A 15,148-nucleotide genomic window follows, 5' to 3' on the forward strand; every position below is an offset into this window, starting at 1 on the left:
TGCTAAGCAAGATGAGCAGAACCAGAAGAACACTGTACATCCTAACTGCAACACAGGGTTAATGATCAACCTTAATGGATTTGCTCATTTCATCAGTACAATAATCAGGGACAATTTTACATTATCTCCAGTGGAGAATACCGTCTGCATCCAGAAGAATTGTGGAATTTAAGCAAAGACCAAAGACTATTACCTTCAATTAAAAAATAAGTTATCTTATATATTACATAATTTTGCTTGCTCTTATATTTTATTGTTCCCTTAAAGGATATGACTTTCAACACATTCAATTTTGATCAATGCATAGCATGGAAACAATGTAAAGACTATCAGACTGCCTTCTGTAGGGTGTAGGGGTAGGGAAGCAAAGTTGGGGGGAAAATTGTAAAATTAAAAAAAATAGATCCATGTAATGTTATGTCTTTGGATCTTTATGTATTTCATAGCGTTTGTGCTTGCATTTGTGCTTACTTAGGGGAAAAAAGGCTTTGATTATGTGGTTCAGGGCTGCTGTATATTGACAACATTAGCTCTTCAATCATAAATCATTTATAACTGGACTTTTTTCTCATGCAGGTCAGGTCAGACTATGATTAGTTTTCCATCACACTTATTCAACTCTTAAAAGACATGATGATGACTGGTTATAAACATTGAGAACAGCTTTCTGACATATTTGGACAACAAAACAAATAAGCCTTTTAATTTTAGTCAAGTGTGTGGTGCTTCTGTTTGAAACCTCTGCATTATTAAGTATAGCCTACATTAGTTCCAAAGCTTGGCTGGTGATGTTTCAAAAACAGTCAAGAACACCAGGCATTTCTCTATGATGTCTTGAAAGAAAATTAATTGAGCATCATGAAAGCTTGAGGAATCATTCCATTCTAGAAATATTTGGGCCTATTTTGGAATAAGTCTCTTATCTGTATATGCGTAAAATGTCCTTTACTACTACTTATTACTGCAACAGATTTTCTTTCTTTTCTTTTGTATTTAAATAAATACGGAAAAAGTTGGAGCTGTTAAACTTTATCACTGGAAAAACTCAGAACTGGTTTGTTTGGTACTGTGGAAATCTTACTGCTTTCAATACATAATTAATAGTCAACTGTTTTGTATGGTTTTTAGTTTTTTAGTTGGATAAACAAGCACTGTAATTAAAGCATCAGAATAAAATCTCTGAACCATTAAAAAAACTCAATAAGGGAAAGAGTTAATCAGGGAATAAATGGATTGCTTTGCAGCAGTGAAGGCTGAGCTGTTATTAGATGACATAAATGAGTAGTGGACAGTCTCCAGGTGACTTCAGTAGCAGTAAAGAATGGGAGAATGGAGGAGGTAGAGTACTACAGAGGTGAAATCTGGTAAAGCATACAAATGGAGATTTTATCTAATTTAATTTAGCTAGCTATAGAAACTGCATGAACAGAGAACTGTACATGGATCTGTCTTGGACCCACTGAAGCTACTGAACTGGGTAAGATTTTATTAACACTAACCTCTTCGTGATCCCAGGGGTGCCGAACTCTAGAGAACAACCCTAACTACATTAAAATGTAACTGTGGGCGCAGAGTCAAGATGGCAGCATGGAAGCAAGAATTCCCAGAAGTTCTTCCCCAGAGCACTCCAAATGCCATAAAATTGCGATTAGTCAAATTCCGCAGTGGCAAAACCCACAGAAAGACTGAGTGAAACAATTTTATGGTCGAAGACAACTTGGAAGATCCACAAGAAAGGTCTATTCCATTGGGACTAGGATTGGAAGAAATGTGGCTGTAGCAAACTAGCTCCAACTTTCTAGGAATAGCTCAGGGACACCTGGGTCTCTGGGGGCACCTGTGTTAGCAGCAGGAGCAGTTTCTATTCCTCTCAGCTCAGGGATCCCCAAGGACAACTTGGAAGATCAGTGGGGAAACTGCCATACCAGCATGAGCATAAAGCTCAGGTCAGCCCCACCCTAGGTACCTGCAGAGCCACCAGCAGCTGCTTCCAGCGCATCCAGCCCACACAGATGGTAAGAAAGTTGGGAGAGACAGCAGAGGTCTCTGTGCTATCCCTGGAGCAGGATTCTGCTGCTTTACCCATAATCAGGCCCCCATATTGCCAAAGCATTGTGGGACCCCTCTTCATAGTTCCAGGGTAGAGGGAAGTGCTTGTAATCATCCACAGACCAGAGCAAAGGCAGGAAAACAGCCAGAGCCTCCCATAAGACCTTGAAGAAATTAAGGTCCCTGGGGGGAGGGGGGAATCTCAAAAACCCTCAAAGCTCTGGAAGTACATTAAAATCATATCATAGGCTGGGGAAATAAGCAAACAACAGAAGAAAAAGAATTTGACCATAGAAAATTACTTTAGTTCCAAAGAGGATCCAAAAATACTCTCAGAAGATGACAAAGTCAAACCTTCTATATCCAAAGCTTTCAAGAAAAATAGGAATTAATCTCAGGCTTTGGAAGAGCTCAAAAAAAAAGACTTTAAAAAGCACTTAAGGGAGGTGGAGGAAATATTGGAAACAGAAAATCATGAAAACCAAATCAGCAGCTTGGTGAAGGAGATACAAAAAAATACAAAAGAAATAACATGTTAAAAACCAGTTTAGGGCAAATGGGAAAAGCAGTCCAACAGGTTAATAAGGAAAAGAATGCTTTAAAAAAGCAGAATTAGCCAGATGGCAAAGAAGATTTTAAAAGCTCTTTAAAGAAAATAACTCCACCAAATACAGAAATGGAGCTAAGGGAAGCTGATGACTTTGTGAGAAATCAAGAAACAATAAAACAAAAGCTAAAGAATAAAAAAAAAAGAAAATGTGAAATATCTCCTTGGAAAAACAACTGTCATGGGAAATAGATCCAGAAAAGATCATTTAAAAATTATTGGGCTACCTGAAAATCATGACCAGGAAAAGAGTCTAGACTTCATTTTTCAAGAAATAACCCACCAAAATTGCCCTTTTATCTTAAAAGCAGAGGGTAAAATTATAATCAAGGGAACCCACTGATCACTTCCTGAAAGAGATCCCAAAATAAAAACTCCCAAGGAACATTATAGCCAAATTCCAGAATTCCCAAGTCAAGGAGAAAAATATTACAAACAGCAGAAAAAAAAATTCAATTATCATGGTGCTACAGTCAGTTATCGTGCTACACACGATTTAACAGTGTCTACATTAAGGGCTCATAGGACTTGGAATATGATATTCTGGAAGGCAAAAAAGTTTGGATTATAACTGAGAATCAACTACCCAGCAAAACTTAACAAGGAGAAAAGATGGATGAAATAGGAGATTTTCAAACTTTCCTGTTGAAATGACCAGAGCTGAAGAGAAAGTTTGATCTTCAAGTGTAGGACTCAGGTAAAACATAGAGAGGGTGGAAAGGAAGGGCAAATTATTTATTTATTTAATGATGCTGAACTGCGTGTATTCCTACATGGGAAGAGAATACTGATAACTCCTATGAACCTTCTCATTTATTAGAGCAGTTAGAAGGAGCATATATATAGACAAGGTATAGAAGGGAGCTAAATATAAATATAAAGGTATAATATAAAGAGGGAGTTAATGGGTGAAAAAGCAAAAAAAAAAAACCTTTTGCAATGGAGTGGAAGGTGGGAAGGTAAGGGAGAATGAGTGATCCTTTATTCTCATCAAAAGTGGCTCTGAGAAGAAATAACAAAACACTACACAGGGCATAGAAACCTACCTTACTCCAGAGGAAAAAAGGAGAGAGGAAAGGGAAGGGGGGCGGAGTGTAGGTGACAGAAGAGAGGGAAGGGAGAGGGTGGTCAGATACAACACAGTTTTGAGGAGGGACAGCATGAAAGGAAAGAGAGAATAGAATAAATGGGAGTGGGGAGAAATAGAATAGATAGAAATAAAATTAGCAATAGCAACTTGTTGCAAAAGATTGCAGCAACTTCTCTGATGGACTCATGATGAAGAATGCAATCCAATCCAGAGACAGAGCCCATAGTATCTGGAAACATTATGTTAATTTTCATAAGATTACTGTAGCAATGTGAAAATAAATAATGACAAATATAATTGTGAAATGTTCAATAAAATAAAAATACAACATAGTGTTAATTTATGGTTTTCTAAGTCAATAAGCATGCCAAAAGGATCAATTTGTTCTCTAGGCAATTCTCTAAAACTATAAATTGTGGATAAGGTGCTTCTCTATACTAATGAAATCCCTATCTCTAAGTATTTGGTTAAGTCCAAAGGAAAATAAAGCTAGCAGAGATGAAAAAAATTAATAGAACAAGAAGGGGCTGAGGGCTGATGGTGTCAGTGAAGACTAAAACTAGTTTTAGAGGAGTTTTGATGAAGAGATGAACTGATAGGAATTTAACTACCAAAGAGAATTTAAGAATCCAAGATAATAGATATTAATGGGTAACAGTGAGATCTAAGGTATAATCATCTCTATGGGAGATGAAACTATAAGTCACAGGAACTGAGGAATATGAGGAACCTTAGAGGCCAATTGTTCAAGGAGACAAATGCACATAGTGGAATATGCAAAACATGAGTGCATAAAAAAAAGTACAATAAAGGTACTGAGGGACAAAGAAATGAGAAAAGTAATGATAATAGAGGGCAGAAGAAGGGCAGAAGACACCTGAGGCAAAGGTCTGACTCAGATAAGTCAATATTGCTGAGTGATGGTGGAAGGAAGTTTAAGTGGCAGTAAGAAGCAAGGTGTATATACCTTCTGGGTCATTAGAGGAAAAAATATCCAGTATTGAAAAGGGTAGCCAGAGATTCTATTATCTTTTGAAGGGAACCAGATTTTTCCAAGTACAAAACATGGAAAGTATGAAAGGAAAAATAGTACCTTCACATGTAGAAGTTCAGTTCTGGAGTAAGCATACTTCCAAATATAGACTAAGAACCCTGAGAAGGGGTAGTTAGGGGACTCCACACTTCTAGGTTTAGTGATAGGAAAAAAGAAGTGAAAGTCAGTGAACTCTACCCACCTGTGTTAATGGGGTTAAAATGGTTTGGTGACCCAAAGTAAAAGAGATATTCTCAACATATTTAGCAGTAGGTTGTTGGGTCCAAGTAGCCTCCAATGTGTGTTTATTACTAACAAAATCCATCAGGAAGAGAAGGAAAGAGAAATTATATCCAAAATAACTATGCAGAGCCAAGATGGTGGCATGAAAACAGTCTTTCCTAGGAGCACCCAGCAGGTGCTCCCAGAATGCTCAGCCCATGGAAGGTAAGGGGGTGGGGTGGGGGGGTGGGGAGAGACTGTCAAGGTCTCTCCTCTGGCCCTGTAACAGGACTCTTGTGCTCTGTCCATATTCAGACCCTGGTCGCAAACTGGGAACTCCCTATTGCCTTAGAGCAGATACCCTCCTCCAGGGCAGAGGGGTTCTAAATCCTCCAAGAAATATAGAAGTTGGTCTCAAGTTATTTAAGAACTCAAAAAAGATTTTGAAAATCACGTGAGGTAGAGGAAAAATTGGGAAGAGAAATGAGGGAGATGCAGGGAAAAACATGAAAACCAAGGAAACAGCTCAGTCAAGGAGATCCAAAGAAATGCTGAAGAAAAATAACATACTAAAAACTAGTTTAGGTCAAATGGAAAAAAAAACAGTTCAGGACAGGCTAGGTGGCACAGTGGATAAAGCACTGGCCCTGGAGTCAAAAGTACCTGGGTTTAAATAGTCTCAGACACTTGATAATTACCTAGCTGAGTGGTCTTGGGCAAGCCACTTTAACTCCATTTGCCTTGCAAAAAAACAAAAAAGAAAAAAAAAGAAAAAAGTTGAAAAAGTTAACAAGGAAAAGAATGTCTTAAAAAGCAGAATTGGCCAGATGGAAAAGGAGATAAGAAAGCTCTCTGAAGAAAACAAATCCTTCAAATGTAGAATGGAACTAAAGGAAGCTGATGACTTTGTGAGGAATCAAGACATAATAAAATATTATCAAAAGAATGAAAAACTGGAAGAAAATGTGAAATCTCATTAAAAAAAAACGCTCTGGAAAACAGACCCAGAAGTAACAATTTAAAAATTATTGGACTACCTGAAAGTCATGATCAGGAAAAGAGCCTTGGCTTCATTTTTAAAGAATTTCTCAAGGAAAATTGTCCTGATATCCTAGAAAGCAGAGGCCAAAATAGAAATTGAAAGTATCCACTGATCTCCAATTGAAGGAGATCCATAAAAAAAATAACCCTCAGGAATATTGTAGTCAAGTTCCAGAACTCCCAAGTCAAAGGGAAAATATTACAAGCAGCCAGAACAAAACAATTCAAATATTGTGGTATTGCAGTCAGTATCACACAGGGCTTAGCAACATCCACATTAAGGGCTTGTAGAGTTTGGAATAAAATATTCAGGAAGGCAAAAGAGCTTGGAATGCAACCAAGAATCAACTACCCAGCAAAACTGAACATCCTCTTCCAAGGGAAAAAGATGGGACTTTTTTTTAAATTTTCTTTAATTTATTTTACACATCACTAAAATATTCTTGTTTAAGAGTAAACATAATATCCCCACCCCCTCAAAAATATAAAACTTCATGAGAAATAAAGTGAAAGAAAGAAAAAAATGTGTTTCAGTCTGTTTTCTGATACCATCAGCTCTGTCTCTGGTGGCTCACATTCTTTATCATAAATCCATCACAAAGTTACTTCCATATTTTTTCCACAGTTGCTGTTGCTAATTGTAATTCCCTCATCCATTCCTCCCCACTACCATCTATCATATTTTCTCTCTCCCTCTTCAAAAATGCGCTCTGGGGGGCAACTGAGTGGTGCAGCAGAGAGCACCGGCCCTCGGGCCAAGAGAAGTCTGCAACCCACTCCAGAGACCCAGCAACCACCCAGCCTGTGCAAACCACCCAATCCCACCACCTTGCAAAAAAGTAAAAAAGAAAATGAGTTCTGACTATCCTGTTGAGACGACCAGAGCTGAACAGAAAATTTGATTTCAAGTATAGGCCTCAGATGAAGCAAAGAGAATGAATGAGAAGGATAAATTATGAGGGATTTAATAATGAACTGCATGTATTCCTGCATGGGAAGATGATACAGACAATACAGACAATACTCATATGAATCTTTTTATTTATTAGAGCAGTTAGGAGGAGCTTTTATAGTTGAGACACAGGAGAGCCAAATTTGAAGGTATATTATATTTTTAAAATGGAGTCAATGGGTGAAAAGGAAATGTACTAGGAGAAAGGAAAGGAGAGGTAGAACAGACTAAGATTATTTCATATAAAAGAGTCAAGAAATAGCTTTTGCAATGGTATGGGTGGGGGAGAAGTGAGGGGGATTGAGAAAGCCTTCATTCTCATCAGAAATGGTTCAGAAAGGGGGCAGCTAGGTGGCACAGTGGATAAAGCACCGGCCCTGGAGACAGAAATACCCAAGTTCAAATCTGGACACAGACATTTAATAATTGCATAGCTGTGTAACCTTGTATGACTTTAACCCCACTTAAATTAAATAAATTTTAAAAAAAAGAAAAAGAAATGCCTCTGAAAGGAAACAATGTATGTACTTAATAGGGCATAGCAATCTGGAAGAAAAAAAGAGAGAAAGGGAACAGGGGGAAGGGGGGGATATAGGGGATAGAGGAGAGGGTAGATCATGGTCAGATATAATACATTTTCCTTTTTTACTTTTTGCAAGGTGGTGGGATTAGATGGCCTGTCAAGGACCATGGAGTTGAGTGGTTGCTGGGTTCTTTTGGGTAAGATGTAGGCTTGGGGCCTCTTGGCCCCGGGTTGATGCTCTGTCTCCCACACCACACTTTTGAAGAGGGACAGAGTGAAAGGAAAGAAAAAATATAATAACTGGTATTGGGGAGAAATGGAATTACAATCAGTTATATCAACTGTGGAATATGGAAGCAACTTCTCTGATGGACTTATGATAAAGAATGCAATCCACCCCAGAGACAGAGCTAGTGGTATTAGAAGATAGCCTACAGCACATTTTTTTCTCTTTCACTTTATTTCTCATAAAGTTTTTTGTTTTTGTAGGGGGGAGGGGGGATTATGATTACCCTTACAACACGACTATTTTAGTAATGTGTAAATAAATAAAAATGTATATTAAAATAACTATGGACAGGTAAAAATACTTAAGAGTCTACCTATAAAGACATAGGAACTGTAATAACACAAGTATAAACCTTTCATTACACAAACAGATCTAGATCTGAAAATTCCTGTTCATAGATAGGAAAAACAAATATTAAAATTTGCTTATTCAATTCCAGACTAAAAAAAAACTACCAAGAATTACTTTATAGAACTAGAAAAAAACAATAGCAATTCATTTAGATTCTACAGGATCGAGAAGTTCCTCTATCAATACAAAGGGCAAAAAAGTAGGAAAGAATGTTATATAGTACTAGATCTCAAAATATACTACAATCTTTAAACAATTCAGCACTGGAAAAGAAATTACAGAGGTAGATTGGTAGAAAAGATTAGGTACACAGTAATCGGACAAAAATGAGTACAATAACTTAGTGTTTGATGAACCCAAAGATTCCAAGTATTGGAGCAAAAACTCATTGTTCAACAAAAATTATTGGGAAAACTGGAAAGCCATCTTGCAAATTAGGCTGACATCAACATCTCACACCATTTTCTAAGTCAAGCTCCAAATGGGCACAAGATTTAGGCATAATGGGTGACATTATAAAGAAAATAGATGAGTATGGAATAAAGAAATTCATGTCCAAAAGATAGAGAGGTTCAGAAGAGAGAAAGTTTTCATTCCTACCTCTATTGTTTTCCCTCCTACAGATATACTGAACAAAGAGAAAAATAAAATCACAAAATTATGTCAAGTCCTCTACAAATCAGTTCAGGTGGGCCCTTACTACAAAGCAATCTTTTTACACCTCCCCGCATACTATCCCATCCCATTCACCATAGCTGCTCTTGCAACCTTTTCATCCATTCTCAAACCTTTCATGGCTTTCCCTATCATCTGGGCTGAAAATCTTGCCTTATTTGACACACTCTTCAAGTGCTCCCTCTTCTTTCCTCTCACAGATGCACCTTGGAACATTCTTGGTAGCCCTTCTTGCCAAGATAACCCCCTCCAAAGGCACAAGGGATCCCTATATAATCCTGTGAAGTCCAGCAAATTTGCTCCCTCTCTCAATTAACCTTCAATCCCCTTGTCTGTTCGCTGTTTGCCTAGACATACCCATGTCTTCTGCCATCCTCAAAAGCCAAAAACTTCAAAACGTAAAATCTCACTCATCATCCTGGCTAGCTATCATCCTCTACTTCTCCCTACTGTGGCTAAACTCTTAGAGAAAGCTCTCTTCAATTAATGCTTTTACTTTTCATTTGTCTTCCTTCTCTTCAGTCTGGTTTCTCATCTTTTCAATCAAAACTGCTTGCCCCAAAACCAATATTCTCTTAATCTCTTCTTGAGCTCTCTGCAGTCTTTGACAATATCCTCACTCTCTTTTCCTTGATACTTTATTCTCTCCAGGTTTTCATGACATGATTGTTCTGGTTCTCCTGCCAGGCATCCTTGCTTTTCAGTCTTCTTTGTTGATCTTCATCCAGATCATGCTGGCTAACAGAAGGCGTTCCACAGGGCTCTATCCTGGGTCCTTCCTTTCTCCCTTCACCAGTAATGTCATCAACTCCCACTGATACAAAACCCACCCTCTACTGGGAGATTACAGTTTCTGCAACTGCTTGGAAGTTCCTCATCCACAATCAAGTCACCAATTCCTCTGATTCAATCAATTAATCAGCAAATGTTTATTAAGCACCCACTATGTACAAAACACAGTGCTATGTGATGGCCCTCCAAAAAGAGGCAAAAAAACACTCCCTGCCTTCAAGAAATTTACAATTTGTGGAGTGAGGGAGAAAGAAAAAGCAAGCAATTATATAAAAAGCAAGTTATAGAAAAGATAAATACCAAATTATTAACAAGCACAAAATTAAGTGGGATTAGAAAAGGTTAATTTTGGTTAGGATAGCTGATTGACTTAAAGGGAGCTAGGGAAATCAATCAGAAAAACTGCCTGGACAATATAAAATACTGTGGGAGTCTATTTGCCAAGGCAGACTCAAACTTTTTTGTTTTAGTTTTTGCAAGGCAATGGGGTTAAGTGGCTTGCCCAAGGCCACACAGCTAGGTAATTATTAAGTGTCTGAGGCTAGATTTGAACTCAGGTACTCCTGACTCCAGGGTCTGTGCTCTATCCACCTAGCTGCCCCTCAGAAATCTTTTGAAAACAATTACAAAACACTTCTCACACAAATTAAATCAGATGTAAATAACTGGGCAAATATCAACTGCTCATGGAGAGGTCAAGCTAATATAATAAAAATGACAATTCTACTAAAACTAAACTACCTGTTTAGTGCCCTACCAATTAAAATTCCAAAAACTTGCTTTAATGAGTTAGAAAAAGTTGTAAGTAAATTCATATGGAGAAATAAAAAGTCAAGAGTTTCCAGGAATTCGATAAAAAAAAGTCCAAAAGAAGGGGACTTAGCCCTACCTGATCTAAAATTATATTATAAAGTATCAGTCATCAAAAATGTCTGGCATTGGCTAAGAAATAGAGTGGTGGACCAGTGGAATAGACTTAGGTGCAATAGCAGGAAATGGTTATAGTAATGTGCTGTTTGATAAACCCAGAGTTCAGTTATTGGGATAAAAACTCTCTTCAATAAAAACTGTTGGGAAAATTGGAAGTTAGTATAGAGGAAAATTAGATTAGACCAATACCGCACACCCTATATCAATAAAAGATCAAAATGGACACAGGATTTAGATAAAAAAACAATATAAGCAAACTAGAAGATTAAGGAGTAGTTCACCTGTAAGATCCATGGAAAGGGAAGCAGTTTATGACAAAGGAAGAGATGGAGAACATCACTTAAAAACAAACTAGATCATTTTTGATTACATTAAATGAAAAAGCTTTTGCATAAACAAAAGCACTGTAACCAAGATCTAAAAAAAATGTACATGGGGAATCAAATTTTTGCAACTAGTATTTGCAACAAAGGACTCATTTCTAAAATATACAGAGAATTGAGTCAAATTTTTAAAAAAAAGCCATTCCCCAAATGACAAATGGTCAAAGGATATGCAAAAGCATTTTACAGATGAGGAGATCAAAGCAACTCATAGTCATATGAAAAACTGCTCTAAATCATTACTTATTAGAGAAATGCAAATTAAAGCTTCTCTGAGGTACCACCTCACACCTCTCAGACTGGTCAGGATGACGAGAAAGGACAATGATCATTGTTGGGAGGGTTGTGGGAAATCTGGAACATTATTACATTGTTGGTGGAGCTGTGAACTCATCCAACCTTTCTGGAGAGAAATCTGGAATTAGGCCCAAAGGGCAACAAAAATGTGCATACCCTTTGATCCAGCAATACTACTACTGGGTCTATACCCTGGAGAGGATGAAAAAGGGTAAAAACATCACTTGTACAAAAATATTCATAGCAGCCCTGTTTGTGGTAGCAAAGAATTGAAAATCAAGTAAATATCCTTCAATTGGGAATGGCTTAGCAAACTGTGGTATGTGAATGTCATGGAACACTACTGTTCTATTAGAAACCAGGAGGGATGAGATTTCAGGGAAGCCTGGAGGGATTTGTATGAACTAATGCTGAGTGAGATGAGCAGAACCAGGAAAAACATTGTACACCCTAACAGCAACATGGGGGAGATGATCAACTTTGATGGACTTGCTCATTCCATCAGTGTAACAATCAGGGACAATTTGGGGCTGTCTGCAATGGGGAATACTATCTGTATCCAGAGAAAGAGAACTGTGGAGTTTGAACAAGGACTGAGGACTATTACCTTTAATTTAGGGGGAAAAAAAACTGATATCTTATTGTCTGATCTTGCTATCTCTTATACTTTATGGTTCTTCCTTAAGGATATGATTTCTCTCTCGTCACATTCAAATTGTATCAATGTATACCATAGAAACAATGTAAAAACTGACAAGCTGCCTTCTGTGGGGGGTGGGGGGAAGGAAGTAAGATTAGGGGAAAATTATAAAACTCAAAATAAATAAAATTTCTATAATTAAAAAAAATGCCTGGAGCTGAGGTGGAATGTCTTATCTGTGAACCAGCCAGAAAGCCAGTATAAGGGATTATGGTTTAAGAAGACCATTCTGAAGGGTTTAGATGAAGGCAATTCAAACTTTCCAAAAAATTATAAATTTCCTCTCAAGATTACACCTATACAGTACCTTATTCCAATAATGAGATCCATCTCATAAGTTCACAATAATATTTACCTTTTCTGCCTTAAATTTTTATCTGTTTAGTTCCCACTTTTTATATTTGTATTCAGACTTGAAATATTGGCTCATACACTTTGAGGTGGAAATGATTTTCAAAGTCATTTAGTCTATAGGTATCAAATATGCCCTTTTGGAGGGGCAAGAATTAAAATTAACTGGATTAACTGGAAAATATTTAACAAAATAAATAATACAATATAATTAATTTTAATATATGATTTTCTAAGTCAATAAGCACTCTGCAGGGACCCTTTCATATTTAGTAATCTCATTTCTATTTTAAATTGACATGAATGGTCTAGTCCAACTTCTCTCATTTTCCAAATTAGGAAACTGAAGCTCAGAGGTTAAATAATTTGCCCAGAATTAGATGGGTGGCAAGCTACAAAACTGAAATTTAAACACAAGTCTGCTGGCTCCCAAATCTCCACTGTTTACATTAAAACTTGGTACCTTTGGGCTAAAGATTACATTGCAGAATCTCTTTTCCAGTGAATTACTTGCTCTCTCATTCTTTTTTTCTAAAATGTAATGAGGCAGTATATGGAAAGATTTAAATTCAAGACTTACCAAGTTACCATACTGGCTTTATACTCTCTCCCCAACTTAAAGCTTAAAGAACAGCTCTTACCTTCTTCCAAAATATAACCACCTACTTCATGAGATTTTTTTTACCATATCCCCAGGTACCATACCCCATACCCCTGGAGAACATTATTTGTTATTTAATATACTGACATTTATTACAATTTATATTACAATATATGTAATATATTATAATGTAATTTAATAAAATCTGACACTTATTATCTGTGACTCTGTCCAAGTCTCTTAACTATCTGCTTTCTACTAATTTTAAATCTATTCCCAGAAACTATGTTCAAGCCTCAAATTCAATGCTCCTCGTTGACCTGTTGCCAATCTAATTCTGTTCAACTCGCTCTTCATCATGTTCCCGGTTCCTTTAACCCCGGTATTGGGAGAGATGGTCGAAATGTCTTAGGAGCAAGTCAGAGGTACGGGGTAGAAGGTAGAAGATGAGGTTCAAAGAATGCTCCACTGGAAGTCCTGCCCAAGATACTAGCTTTGAGAACCGGGGCAAATCGTTTAATCTCTGTATCACATTTTCCTCATAAAAAAAAAAAACGGGGGTACAAGAGCGCCCAACCTTGGGGGAGGGTCGCAAGGAAAAAATGAGATAACATGTAAAGGGCTTCCCAAACTTTTTCTCTCTTTTTTTAGGTTTTTGCAAGGCAATGGGGGTAAGTGACCTGCCCAAGACCACACAGCTAGGTCATTATTAAGTGTCTGAGGACTGATTTGAACTCAGGTCCTCCTGACTCCAGGGCCGGTGCTCCACCCACGGCGCCACCTAGCCGCCCCAGGACTTTACAAACTTTTAAGCAGGATTATGTATCTTCTCAAAGCAAAGGCCGACAGGCATGTGCCAGGGCGTGAACCTGGGCCGCGGCCTTTTCGGTTCTCGTGTGCCTCCCCGGTCTCCCGTTGACACCCAAAGCACGCGGAAGGAGACACGTGAAGGGGGCGGAGCCGGGCTCGGGGGAGGGGGCCCCAGCCGCCGCCATTTTGTGTCGTCTCCCGAAAGGGGAGGCGTCCATTTGAGCCCGCGGCGAGGCCCAGGCCGCTAGCTATAACCAGCAGGCTAAGCTCCTCGGTCACCCCGAGGCACGTCGCCTTCCCTCCCCCGAAGCTCAGCCCTCAGGCAGTAAGGCCTGGCGAGGCCAGCCAGACCAGCTCGGCGGAGAGCCGGCCAATCCACAGCGAGGTCTGGCGGAGAGACACGGATCCCCACCAATCAGAAAGCCAGTTAGCCACCCCCCCCATCCCCCCACTCCCGTAAAATAAATCTTCCCTAATGCTGACATAACACGGACCGCGACTGCCCGCTTTCTCTCCGCGCTCGGACGACCCCTTCGTTGGGTGTCCCGCACCTCTGCGCTGCTAGGGAGCTCGCAGAACACGAGTCCCGGCTGCCGCTAATAATTCCCTGTGGTTGGACCCACCTCCATATCCCGTCTCCATGTCGAGTCCGCCGCCAGCCAAGAGTTCCTGTTCCTCGACAGCAACACTGCGCATGCGCCAACCCAGCCTCCTCTTTCCCCGCCCCCCGGCCGAAAGGCTATTGGCTCTCGCAAGCACCGCCTCCTCTTCCTTTGGGCGAAACGCCACTGGTTGTCTCGCAGCCCCTGGGCCCCGCCTTGCGAAGCTCCAGTGCGCAGGCTCCGCGAGCGCGGGGCGGCGGGGCGGCGGAGCGGCGCTGCGTGAGGTCTCTCTTCCAGGAACGTTGGGTTTCATCCCGCCCCAAAACTACGGTACCCCGCCCTGGCTCGGGACGCGGACGACGCAGGCCCGCCTTCCCCGCCACCATTGCCATGTATACTGCGTCCTGCAGGCCGGAGGGACCCAAGGCTAAGGGGGGGAGGGGGTGTTAAGGCGCCCCGATACCGGCCCTAAGCTATCGCCAATCCCCACCAGGTGCGAGGGATCCTCCAGGGCGGCCACTCGCCCTCTTCCTTTCGGACAGCTGTAGCTTTGCTCGTCTGCTGTCTACACCTCTTTCTGTTCGGTGTTTCTAGTGTTCCTGAGGCGCTTCTCCTGACAGATGACAGCTCAGAGAGCCATCCTGTGTCAGCCCAGCCCCATCACCCCCTTCTTTAATGCCGGGGGCTGTGGGATCCCCCACCTTCTTTCTACAGACTTGGGCCTCCCTTCTCCTCACTGGGCCTAGGCTAGTTTACATGCATCTCCCCTTTATGGTGGGGATTACAAGCAGGCTCTACCTAATAAAGGGCATTTGACTTCTCTGTCAGAGCTGTCCATTGTGGGACATTT

At 39.9% G+C, this 15,148-nt stretch overlaps 1 protein-coding gene across 2 annotated transcripts in view; it reads right to left on the reverse strand.

Annotated features, from left to right (window-relative positions):
- AKAP8 (A-kinase anchoring protein 8) overlaps nt 1–14,681 on the reverse strand; it is a 67,821-nt gene extending 53,140 nt beyond the window's left edge. For both annotated transcript variants that reach the window (XM_074204290.1, XM_074204289.1), the window contains exon 1: nt 14,320–14,681. In XM_074204290.1, coding sequence (XP_074060391.1) covers nt 14,320–14,611 — 292 coding nt within the window. In that variant the 5' untranslated portion in view covers nt 14,612–14,681. The remainder of the gene's footprint in view (nt 1–14,319) is intronic.
- Nucleotides 14,682–15,148: the final 467 nt, after the last annotated feature.

This window comes from Macrotis lagotis, chromosome X (genome assembly GCF_037893015.1).
Source record: "Macrotis lagotis isolate mMagLag1 chromosome X, bilby.v1.9.chrom.fasta, whole genome shotgun sequence".
In the NCBI taxonomy this organism is placed as follows: domain Eukaryota; kingdom Metazoa; phylum Chordata; class Mammalia; order Peramelemorphia; family Peramelidae; genus Macrotis; species Macrotis lagotis.